We start from the raw sequence: 12,804 nt of genomic DNA, 5'->3' as shown, positions 1-12,804 counted from the left end.
AGACTCAGTGACTAAGAGTGCTTGCTGCTCTTGTAGAGGGTCCAAGTTTTCAGTTCCCAGCATCCACATGAGAACACCCCCCCACACACACACACACACACACACACACACAGTGGGAGGCTGGGTTGTGGCTGAGAACGTTCTTAGTCTAAGGACCTAATACTCCAGACCAACTATAACAAAAGCTTTCAATATAAGAACAGAGTCTAGGGTGGGGGCCCTTTCAGTTTGGGAGTCTTGATTGAGGTGTCAACATGAATTCTGAATCAGGAGTCTGGCATCTATGTCTGCAGGTCCCTGCAGAGTGTTGTGCTATGTCCTGGCCTTCTACCCACTTCCCATGTGTGACAACAGCCACATGTGCCCAAATGTCATCTAGTAGTGTCACTTGACAAAATCACCACTGGGTGAGAGCCACCACTTTAGTGAACACATTTAATTTCTTTACAATTCAAATACCAACTCTAGAGGGCAGAATGTGCCTTTCTGCCCAGGGTCCTCACAGGGATCCCTCCCTCCATTGTAGAAATTGTCCCCCGGTAAGCAGGATGAAGGAGACGAAGTGCCAGCACTTGAATGAAGATTGGGGTGCATGGGGTTCCTAGGAGGTTGAAGTCTCATAAAGTTTCTGGATTTCCTCCTTGTATATCTTGATCACAGTGGACCTGTTCATCTTGCTCATGGGTCCTGTAATGGAAACAAGGTTGTGGTGGGCGTCCCTGCAACCCTCCACAAGAGTCCCCACTCAGTAGCCTGAGCCAAGTTGTCAAGAGGGTCGAGTGCCTGTTAAGGGTGCATGGGAACTGGAGTAGGAGAGAGAACTGGGAAGTAGAAGCCCGGAAAGGCAACCAAGAGTTCTCTCCCGAAGTCACTGGGGGACAGTGGTTAAATGTAAGCATAAAGCTGCTACTCCATTGACCGACCAAGTCCAGAATCTGCAGCATTCAGATGCTGCTCCCAAAAGTCAGTAATTGCGCCTGAAGCTGGCCCATCTTCCAATTGAGAGGAAAGATACAGGATTAGGCTCAGCACTCCATATTTTATACAAGCAAGGCTTGGATGTGGGAGGTGTTTTAAAATGTTTATTATGTGTCCTTGCATGTGTGCATGTGTGTATATGTGCTTGCAGTGCCCTTGGAAATGACTCCAGAGTTAGCAGGTGATTGTGAACTGTGCAAGTGTGTGGGGATGCTAGGAACTGACCTTAGATCTTCTGCAAGAGCAGCAAGTGCTTTTAATCTCCCAGCCATCTGTCTGGCTCCAGACCCTCTCCCCATCCTCTTGTGTGTGCACCAAGCCAGAAGAGAAGAGTCAGGTCTCTCTCTACAGTCCATATTTGAGCACAGGGTCTCTCACTCAACCTTTCAAGCTGGTTGGCAGCAAGCCACAGGGACCCTTCTGTCTCTGCCCTCAGCACTAGTATGAGAGGCCTGCAGCTCCACATCCAGCCTTTTAGGTGAGTTCCTGTGGTCCTTATGCACAGCCCTCATAGCCATTGAACATCTCCTGAGCTCCCTGTGTGTGTGTGTGTGTGTGTGTGTGTGTGTGTGTGTGTGTGTGTGTGTGTGTGTGTGTGTGTGTTGCTTTTTTTTCCCCCTGAAGCAGGATTTCACTGTGTAGACCAGGCTATCCTGGAATTCACTATGTAGACCCAGCTCACAAAGATCCACTTGCCTTTCACATGCTGGGATTAAGTTACGTGCATTACTCTTTCCAACCCAATTTGTTTTTTGAAACGATATCTTCCATTTTCCTGGTGCTGGTCAAGTAGACTAGGCTGACAATTCAGGTATCACAAGGAATTCTCAACTTTCCCGCATTGGGATCACAAATGCACTGGAAACCAGGTGGCTCACTGCCTTTAATGCCAGCACTGGGAAGCAGGGGGAAGTGGATCTCTGAGTTCAAGGCTACCCTGGCCTACACAAGTTCTAGGACAGCTAGAGCTACTCAAACTCTCTCTTGAACAACAGAAACAAACAACAACAAAAACAAATGTATTGCACCTGGAGAGAGGGCTCAGCAGTTAGAGCACTGACTGCTTTCACAGAGGGCCTAGGTTCAAGTCCCAGCATGTGGCAGCTCAGAGGACTACGGCCCTCTTCTGGCCTCTGTTGGCACTGGACAGACATGGCATAAGTAGAAAAGTAAACCTTTAAAAGCAGCCACCTGTATGCCTCTGGCTGTTCTTTGTGGGGAGGGGGTTGATTGCTTGCTCTGTTTTTCACATGGGTTCTGGGAATCAAACAGGTCAGCTTGTGCAGTTAGTTTTTACAAACTTTACAAAGCCATCTCCCCATCCCCAGGTTTGTATATGAGACAGGGTCTTCTCTCTGTACCCTGGACAGCCTTTGAATGCATGATCCTCTTGCCTCAGACTTCTGGGTGCTCAGCTGACAGGTATGTACCTGTTTTAAATGTGTTTTGTTGCAAAAATCAGCTAAAACCACATGAGCCCAGACCCTCCCCATGCTCAATGGAAGCCTGGGGCCAGGAGGCTGAAGGTTCACAGTCCATCCATACTCATCACTCACCAAGCTCCCCGCCGTCCACAGAGAAATCGTTGTCTAGAATGACCCACTTAATGATCTTGGCTCCCACTGAGGGCGCCTCCGAATTCACATCCTGGATGCCCTGGTCAATGAACTGTGTGACCAAAGGGTCACGGTTATATAGGACATCTGACAACCAGGTGGACTGGCTTCGAAGTTTCCGACAGCAAGCTATAGCCTCACTGGTCAGGTTACCCTGAGCCTCTCCAGTTTCTGGATTTATTTGACACTGTGGAGAGAAACAGAGTTAATGTTTTGTGAGCACCCCCCTGCAGGGGCCATACCTATGGCATAGGAGCTCCAGGCTACAGGTACCAGTGGATCAGAAAGCCTTACTGGTCCCACAAGTAAGGGGCAGAGCTGGCCTGCAGCTCAGTAATCATGCAAGCCCTGCGAAGCACACATCTTGGAGTCCATTTCTCCCCGTCTATCATGTGGATCCTGTGGGTCATCTCAGGCTGTCAGGCTTGGCAGCAAGCGCCCTCCTTACCCACGGAGCTGTCTCTCAAGCCGCATCTCTTGGCTCCCTAAAGCCCATCTTCTCAGCCAGAGGAGATCTCAACTTGGTACCTAATGCCAGTGGCCCTGTGTCCACACTGTGAGGGACACCATCTACAGGGGAAATTCTAGATCCTTCTATACTGGCTGGCACTCTGCACCCCTCCACAGAACCAACAAGCAGAACTGAGGTGCAACCCCACATAACAGTTGCTTCAGGGCACACCTGTGTCAATGGACAGGATCTAGAGTCGTCGTAAAAACACCTCCAGGGTGCCTGGGTTTCCAGAGAGGCTTAACTAGGACGAAAAGGCCCACCAGCAGGCTGGTGAGTCGGTGCAGTGGGTGAAGGCTCAAAAACCTGAGGAAATGAATTTCATCCCCGGAACCATATACAAGTAAGAGGAAAGAGCCCACTCCACAAAATTGTCCTCTGACTTCCACACTGGTGCTGTGTATATGAAACCAGATACTACTACAACTACTACTACTGATGATGATGATGATGATGATGATGAATGTAAGCCAGGCATGGTGGTGCATACCTTTAATCCCAGCACTTTGAGGCAGAGGCAGAGGCAGGTGGATCTATCTCTGAGTTCAAGGCCAGCCAGTTCTACAGAGTGAGTTCCAGGACAGCCAGGGCTTTGTAGAGAGATGCTGTCTCAACAAAAACAACTTACTTAAATTGCATTAAAACTTGTGTATACACGATGCATGGAGGTCAGAGGTCAACCTCAGGTGTTTCTCTGGCATTATCTACCTTTTAAATTCAAGGCAGGGTCTCTCACTGGCAGTCTTCTCCCCAGCACTAGGGATTATAAAGTGTGCTCCATCATGCCCAGTTTATACATGGAACCCAGACTTTGGTCCTTGTGGTTGTAATAGCAAGTACTTTATCTGTGGGATGTCTTTCCTGGTCCTTAAATTGCTTCCAATTAGGTATTTTAATAGTGACCTCCCAAAAAAAAAAAAGCCCACTAAAACGGTGACTAAGTGACCAGCCCACCCTCCTTCTGAACTGTTAAGAGTCTTGCTCCGTGGGTACCTTTAATGTGAGGAGAGCGCACAGGTACGGGGCATCCTGGCCCACCAGCATGGCATAACGCACAAGGGGGATCCGGGTCCTCACCCGCTCCTCAATGGGGATCGGGTTGACCATTTCCCCTGAGTTCAGTCTGATCAAATCTGTAGCAACAAAGAGAGGCATTTGTCTCTGAAAAGCCACATCAAGCAGCTTATAGGGACCAGGGTGGGGCACAGCCCCAAACATCCCCTTCTCTAGGGAGTAGAGCCAGCCATATGGGTGCATTCCTCACCGTTAGTGTTCCCCGTGACATAGAGGTATTTGTCGAAATCCAAGAAGCCCAGGTCGTTCGTGTGTAGCCAGCCATGGCTGTCCACCTTCCTTTCTGTGCTATGCTTGTCTCTGAGGTACCCCATGAATACGTGGCGGCCCCAGATGCACAAATTCCCGACTCCATCCTGGTTTTCCTTTTCCACCTTTGTGTGGGTTTTGGGAAGTGCCTTCCCAGAGCTGTGGGCACAGAAGGTCTTAAGGGGCTGACATGTTCCCCCACCAAAGCGCGATACTGATACTCCTTGGGCTTCCGCCTCTCTCCCTACCCCTTCACTGTCTCTCAGTCAGAACGAGGCAGCACAGAAAAAGCATAAAATAATTCAGGTTAAGGCCCCAAAGTGCAGTCCAGAGAGACATTCACACTTTCTACTCCCAGTGAAGTTTGGGTCAGTATGGTTGGCCAGAGGCATCTAGAACAACCAATGAGAATGCATTTGCAGTTTTAGCATTGAGCCCAAAGCTGGGTGTGATGACACATGTCTGTCAATTGCAGCAAGGAAGCTGAAACAAGGGGATTGCTGTAGTTCTGAGACTCATTATAGCTACACAGTGAGATCCTGTCTCATAAAACAAAATGCAACAAAGATGGGCAGGGATTCATGCCTCTTGTGCCAGTGTTCAAGAGGCAGAGGCAGGCAGATCTCTGAAAGTTTGAGGTCAGCCTGGTCTACAGAGGGAGTTCCAGCATAGCCACCCACCACCACCCTTCACAGAAGCAGTGGCCCACAAGAGCTCCATCTGCCGGTCTCTTGCCAGGCTCACTCTCGGAGAGAGGCTGCCCACCATGTGTGGGTGCCCAAAACCTGCTTGGTACTCGTAGGGGCCTGGGTCCCACCTCCATTACCACTCCAGCCCCTCACCACAGAGAAAAACATTCCAAATGAGGGAAGCCACGCCCACGAGGCTCAGCAACCGCCTTGCTGAGGTGTCCAGAATCCAGGGGATCCCTGGATTAAGCTGCTGCCCCGAGGGAAGACAGAGGCCCGTCCAGACCCACCTCAGTATCCGGTAAGCCTGGAGGCTAGACAGAGTGTGCAGTCCCGTGCACTCTGACAAGCCGTACAACTCCAAGATAGGAATGTTCATGCTGAGGAAGAAATCCAGCGTGCTCCTCGGCAGCCCCATGCCCACGTTTAGAAACTGCTCGCAGTGGTTGAGACCCAGGAACTTCTTGGCCGGCTTGAAGGTCAATCTCTTAGCCAGGCCGAAGCACAGCGGCTGGTGGATCCCCCTTTAGAAGCAGAGCCGTGGAAGCTATGTGTGACCACTGCCCCCTGGTCCCATCTGTCCCACACCCCGGGACCAGCGCCCAGCGCCCCAGTCCAGCGTCTGCCGCACCCCATCATCTGCCTCTTGTTGGTACTGAGGCCCATGCGCATGGCCCAGCGGTCAATCTTCCTGCGGAAGGCGGTGGAGTCCAGGTGTTTGGTCTTCAGACTGTCCAGCATACGGTCCCACACCCACGGGATGCCGCAGAACGTGGTGGGCTGGACCTCGCGGAGCAACTCCATCAGGAAGCCCTGAATGGGACGGGATGGGGCGCTGGGGGACCCCCATGCACACCAGGGACACGAGGTGGGAAGCTTCAGCCCAGAACCGAGAACAGTTCAGGTGACAGGCAGAGTACATGCCAGCAAGATACCTTCCCCCAAGTGGGGGAGAGACCAGAAAGGCCAGACAGAGGCCTGCAGGTGGAGGGAGATGTAGCACCCTGCTCTTACCCTTCTCAATTGGACCCTGTACCTCTCTCCCCACAGCAGGGAACAAGGTGATCATTCCCACCTTATCCCCTACCCCCAACCCCGGCTCTGCTGTCCACATCGGGCCACTGTCTCTCTTACTCCCAGCGCTCACCGTGCCAGAGACTCGTGGTAGCCCACTCCACTTCCCTGACTCTAGTGAGGGGAAATAGACTGTCCCAGCCACGGAGATTGCCACCCAAACATCCAAGATCTGGATTCCAGCAAAGCAGAGTGGCAGGTAGCTCACAAGGATCTCCTGGCCATGAGGTGGACACTTGTACCCAAGGCTTTGAACAGTGGCTGCTGTGGTCCATGTGATCTGAAAGGCACCTTGCTAAGTCAGGTCCAACTTGTTCATTCTGAGAGTGGCCAGGCTAAGCCAGACCCTCAGAGAGGGTCACGACTCACATTGTCATGACTCAGCATTATGGCCTTTGGGTTTCCTGTGGTACCTTGGTTGTATACCAAAGCACAGCACTGATTGGGCTTCTGTGCATCGATGATCTGGTCCAGTTTTTCATCTGAGATGCCGTCTGCAAGGTCCAGGAACCCTTTCCACTGTAGAAAGGCTGGACAGTGGGCATTGAGGAGTAGAAACTATCCCACACACCCTTCCTGCCCACCCACCTTAGGTCCAATCGTATACTGGAATATTGCTTAGCCATGAAAAGGAAAGCCATTTGATGCACGCCCCAAAATGGAGAAACTCTGAGAATTTGATGCCAGACACCCACTAAAGAATCCCACCTTGGGCTTTCTGGACTCTCACCCTGCACCCAGCTTGGCCTCAGTCCCCAGGTCTGTGTCTCTCTGTCCTGCCCTAACTACCCTGTGTAAACATACCGAGTATAAATTTGGCTGCACTTCCTGGATATCTTCTCTGTACTGTATGATGGCCTTGAGATGTTTCAAGTAGCCCTGGATCTGCAAGACACCATGGGGTCAGCACAGGCAAAGATAAGAGACTCCCAATGTTCCTGAACCCCTCGACTAGTGATTGCTCCACACACAAAAGGAGGGACTTCCAATGGTTTTCCTGACTGGGGAGAGGGGGTCTCCTGTAGCCCAGGCTGGACTCAAACTCACTATGTAGTTGAAGATGCCCTTAAACTCCTGGCAGGTCTCACTGCCATATTCTGTTTTGTGGTGCCGGGTATAGAACCCAGGACTCCATCCATGCTGGGTGAGCGCTCTGCCCACTGAGCCAGCTCCAGTGTGTGTGTGTGTGTGTGTGTGTGTGTGTGTGTGTGTGTGTGTACGCACATGCATGTGCTCACAGGTACTCACAAAGGCTTGGCATTGGTGTCTTCCTCTATCGCTGTCCACCCACACCATTTTTTAAATTTGGTACTAATACTGTGTGTGTAATGCAGACATGGGTATCCCAGCCCCCCACGGACTGAGAGCAGCCCAGAGCCACAGATGCTAGAGCATCTCACCTGGTTAACCTTCTGCAGCTGTCTGTCATTATCGACCACAAAGATATCCATTTCTGAGGTCTCAGCGATGATTTGGCAGGCCTTGGGAGAGTTGCTGCTCAAGATGCCCACAGAGATGCCACTGGAAAAATAATTCAGGAGCTGGACGCTGCTGAGTGAGGGCTTTGGGGAACTATGGGGTTCTTGGGGGGTCTTCCCACCCTGTTGGAACGTGCGACTAAGGGGAAATTCCTTCAAGGGTCCCCCAAATGTTCTACATGAGTGTAGGGAGTGGTCCGTGCTAGAGTATGGACAGAAACAGGAAGTATTTTTAAATGTCAGGCTCCACAGGGCATAAATGAGTTTGATGAGGGGAGAGAATGTCTGGAAGAGAGAAATGAGCATGAGAAGGACTGGGTCATAGACAAACTCCTTCAAAAACTGAACTGTAAAAAAGAAAAGAAAACTGAACTGTAGCCACACGAGCTCCCTGAACTCAGAGACCCCACCTGGCTTCCAAAGAGGCAAGACCCCAAGACACTGAGAGGCCAGGCCAGGCCGCTCCCTTACCCTGCCATGATAGCTCCAATACTGGCAATCACCCACTCCGAGGAATTGATTCCCATGATGCCCACACCATGGAAACGCTCCAGGCCCACCTGAGGGAGGAGAAACCTTTGTAGGCCCAGGAGACTCAGAAGTCCTCACCCTGGCCTCATAGAAATCTTCAGCTGAGCAGTTCAGTCCGTCTGGACTGTTTGTCCAGACACAGGTGGCACAGAGTGGGAATGCTGAGGGTGCACAGCCATCACACACTTCTGTTATCTATCCAGCTGTGTGCCTGTCATCCAACATATACCGTTAATCACCAGCTGCCTGCCCACCCACCTCACATTCATTTATGCCCTAACCTCCACCCATCCACCTATCCACCCTCCCATCCTTCTACCCACTCACCCACCTACCCACCCACTCATCCACCCACCCATCCATCCATCCACCCATCCACTCACCCACCCATCCACCCATCCATCCACCCATCCATCCACCCATCCACCCACCCATCCATCCACCCATCCACCCACCCACCCATCCACCCATCCACCCATCCACCCACCCATCCATCCACCCATCCACCCACCACCCATCCACCCATCCATCCACCCATCCATCCACCCATCCACCCACCCATCCATCCACCCATCCACCCACCCACCCATCCACCCATCCATCCACCCATCCACCCATCCACCCATCCACCCACCCACCCATCCACCCATCCACCCATCCACCCACCCATCCATCCACCCATCCACCCACCACCCATCCACCCATCCATCCACCCATCCATCCACCCATCCACCCACCCATCCATCCACCCATCCACCCACCCACCCATCCACCCATCCATCCACCCATCCACCCACCCACCCATCCATCCACCCATCCATCCACCCATCCACCCACCCACCCATCCATCCACCCACCCATCCACCCATCCATCCACCCATCCACCCACCCATCCATCCATCCACCCATCCATCCATCCACCCATCCATCCACCCATCCATCCATCCATCCATCCATCCACCCATCCATCCATCCATCCACCCACCCATCCATCCATCCACCCATCCATCCATCCATCCACCCATCCATCCATCCATCCACCCACCCATCCATCCATCCACCCACCCATCCACCCACCCATCCACCCACCCATCCACCCACCCATCTACCCATCCATCCACCCATGACCCATCTTCAATGTCCACCAGACTTGCATTCTTTGCATTGAATGTGTTCTTCAGTCCAGGGCCCTTGCATGGTCTATGCCCTTAGTTTGGTGTGTTCCTCCCTAGTTTTCCTGATAGCTCCTTCCTCCACTTGGCTGAGATTTTGCTGTCTGTGAACCCCTCCCTTCTTGGCCACAGTACTTTAAAAGCTCCTGGCTCTTCCTTCTGTTTTCCATGCTCTGAGTCACTGATCCTGACCTGATTTATTAGGCTGACTGGCAAGTCACTTTAGATTACTTTTACCCCCTTTCCTAATCTGAAGGGAGTGGCTTTTAAAAATGTATTTATTCAACAGACACCAGAGGGTAGAACAGTGGCTTCTCACGGACTGTCAACCAACTGACAAGCATGACACCATGACACCAGAATGACAGGCTGAGGAGATTGGGGCTGGGAGCTGGTGCCTTGGTAAAGCACTTGCCACGCAGCAGTTAGGGCCTGAGATCCAATCCTCAGTCCAGTGTGTGAGCACCTGGACTCCCAGAGCTGAGGAGGCAGCAGGGGAGGCAGCAGTGGAAGCAGCAGGAGATCGCCTTGAACATATCCAGTTGGATGCCCAGCCAATTAGAGAACTGCAGGTCAGCAGGACAACTGCAACATGTATTCGTCCCCATCCCCACAGGGGCACACCACTCATGGACGTCTACCAAGTCCTCAGCCAACTTCCATATGTGTCTATTTCATGTTGAATGTGATAATAAATGGAGCTGGAGAGATGGCTCAGCAGCTAAGAACAGGCATTCTCTTACAGAAGATCAAACTTTGGTTCCCAGCACTGGATCTGGCAGCTCAAACATCTATAATCCCAGGTCCAGGGGCTCCAACGATCTCTTCTGGCTCCATGCACACCCCACACACATAATTAATTTTTTATTCCTTGAGACCGGGCCTTCTCAATCTGTGGCCCAGGCTGACCTCAAACTCACAGAGCGCCCCACCTGCCTCTGCCTCCTGAGTGCTGGAATTAAAGACATGTACCTCCCATCTGGCCACATTTTTAAAAATTAGTAAAAGACAAAGACCTTATAAAGTTAATATATAAACACATTAGAAACGATTGTGAATGTTCTGTGCACACACACTTATGATCCATACACCCTACATTATAGATGTAACACATTTGGCACTGTTTCATATTTTCATGTGTATGTAGATACTGAGTATACAAATACTTTTGATTGTTTTAATTTTACTTCGTGTATATACATGTTTTGCCTACATGTGTGTGCCTATACACCATGTGCCTGACTGAGCATGTGCCCGAAAAGGGGCCTTGGATCCCCTGGAGCTGGAGTTACAGATAACCGTGACCCACTCATAGGTGCTGGGAATTGAACCCTGCTGTAAGAGCAGCCGGTGCTCGGTGCTCGAACCACTGTGACAATCGTCATCCCCTATTTGTCTATGTTGCATATAAGAAAGCATACATTATACAAGCAAAACATATGTGTGGAAGCTTATAAGTGGATATACACACTCTAGATTTTAATATGTATATGAATGAATATATACAACAGTGGGTATACCTGATACAGCTCTGTATGGTTATGCACACACAAGATTAAAAGACACAAAAACGTGTAACATGGAAACAAGACTATCCTCCATGTCTAATTACACACACACTAATCCGTGTTTGATATGCAAAATGAATCTTGTACATGGGGAACCTGAGACACAGAGAGGCAAATAAATTCACGTGATTAACGATGGCAACTCCTGGCGTGAGTGAGCAGCCTGAAGTAGAGCGCACAGCGAACTCGGTCTGTCTGTAACACGCAGCAATGCCAGAAGGGTGAGCATGCGCAGGAGAGGGCTGCGCCACACTCACTTGCATGTGAGACGCACCTTGAGGAAGGCCTTGGCAGCGCGCCGGCAGGCCTCGTAGTACTCGATGTAGGTAAGCACCTGCCAGCTCTTCTTGTACTTGGAGCCGATCGCCAGGTAGTGTGAGTACTTTGTGGCCGCGCTCATGATCAAGTCCGGCACTGTGACCGGAGGCTCGTTCTCTAATGGGTTCTTGCCCATGCGCAGCTGCACCTGGCCTTCCCGCTTAGATGTCCAGTAGTTGAGACCTGTGGCAGGGTTGGAGGTCACTCCGTTTGTTGGGATGAGAGATGAGGTCCTTGGGAGGACAGTGAGTCACTCTCCCCAGAACAGGACAGAGGGTCAGAGGTCCCTTCCCCCATGGAGATTGGAGGAACAGGGAATCATCATCACTGTCCCCAGTCACATGATCACCCCAGCAAGGGTCACAGGGCCATAGGTATCGCCTTACCTTGACCTACTACCCCTCTGGGACCAATGCTGCTCTATTACCTGATCCCAGGAAGTGGGCCTGGACCGGTGGGAGGACTCCCTAGAACCCCATCTGCTATTCCCATCCCCTCCCTGATCGCACCTGAGCTCATCGCCTCCAAGTTTCCTGCTTGTGCCTTCTTTGATATCGTGCTGTGAATTTTGTTCCTCAAGATGGTTTTTGTTTTCAGGAGAGGCGCGATGCTCCTATGGTAACCTTGTTCCCTAGGGTCAGTCATCCCCACAACGCGGACCCAATACACCAATGTTCACACACACAATTACAGGGGGCAGAGGACTAGCTGTACACAGTAGGGTATTTGGCTCCTCGAAAGGAATGTGGATGGTGGTGGAGTCGGCCAGGGAAAGACAGGAAGCTCACAGACCAGGGGACAAGGGGATGCCAGGAGTGGGGGCTGGCAAAAGAGACAAAACAAGCTGAGTGTTAGTGGGGACATTTCCTGTGTGGTGTGTGTGTGTGCAGATAGATGTGTGGAAACTACACATAGAGAGTCAGCACATATCTTCTTCCCCAGCCACATTCCTTCTTTTGAGGTGTGTCTGGAAATGGCTGTCCACACCCCTCCCTGCTTGAACCCATAGCTTGTAGGGTCTCCTACTACAGGTGCGTGCTGCCACACCCAGCTTTTTTGTGTGGGAGGGGTCTGAACTCGGGTCATCCAGTGTGTGTGTGTGTGTGTGTGTGTGTGTGTGTGTGTGTGTGTGTGTGTGAACTCAAGGGTAGCCTGGGCTACATGAGACTCTGGAGAGGGGATTAGGAAGGAGGGGAGGAGGAGGAAGAGGAAGAAGAAGAAGAGGAAGAAGAAGAGGAGGAAGAAGAAGAAGAAGAGGAGGGGGGGAAGAGGAGGAGGAGGGGGAAGAGGAGGAGGAGGAGGAGAAGAAGAATAGGGCTTCCAGTACCTTCTGTGCCTTGTGGACAGCTGCCAGGCGTTTCCTGCCACTTTATCAATTGGTATGGCAGTGGTGACTCCTGTCCAGCTATCTCACCACCTCCCACTGTAGCCACAGGGGGACAAGCAGTCCCCAGACTGGATGTTCTCCAGAACATTCCCTTCTACAACTTCAGTGAAGCTGTTGTGACATCATTGTGTTCCGTGAGCCAGGGCCAGGATGGCAATG

The 12,804-nt window shown here is 51.5% G+C and overlaps 1 protein-coding gene across 6 annotated transcripts; it reads right to left on the bottom strand.

Moving 5' to 3' along the window:
* Window positions 1-421: 421 nt before the first annotated feature.
* On the bottom strand, window positions 422-12,750 carry Acsbg3 (acyl-CoA synthetase bubblegum family member 3). Of its 6 annotated transcripts, none has more exons than XM_087565681.1 (14): window positions 12,586-12,750; window positions 11,768-12,080; window positions 11,215-11,441; window positions 8,141-8,229; window positions 7,592-7,712; window positions 6,996-7,076; window positions 6,561-6,710; window positions 6,400-6,471; window positions 5,749-5,930; window positions 5,408-5,641; window positions 4,370-4,587; window positions 4,099-4,238; window positions 2,535-2,781; window positions 422-687 (listed from the first exon to the last, which is right to left on the bottom strand). In XM_087565681.1, exons 2-14 carry the CDS (start codon window positions 11,901-11,903, stop codon window positions 602-604), a joined length of 1,983 nt encoding a protein of 660 aa, XP_087421807.1. In that variant the 5' UTR covers window positions 11,904-12,080; window positions 12,586-12,750; the 3' UTR covers window positions 422-601.
* Between the last annotated feature and the right edge of the window lie 54 nt (window positions 12,751-12,804).

Source organism: Rattus norvegicus, chromosome 9 (assembly GCF_021556685.1).
Source record: "Rattus norvegicus strain SHRSP/BbbUtx chromosome 9, alternate assembly SHRSP_T2T, whole genome shotgun sequence".
Classification (NCBI taxonomy): Eukaryota; Metazoa; Chordata; class Mammalia; order Rodentia; family Muridae; genus Rattus; species Rattus norvegicus.
This window is presented reverse-complemented; position numbering and strand designations above follow the sequence as displayed.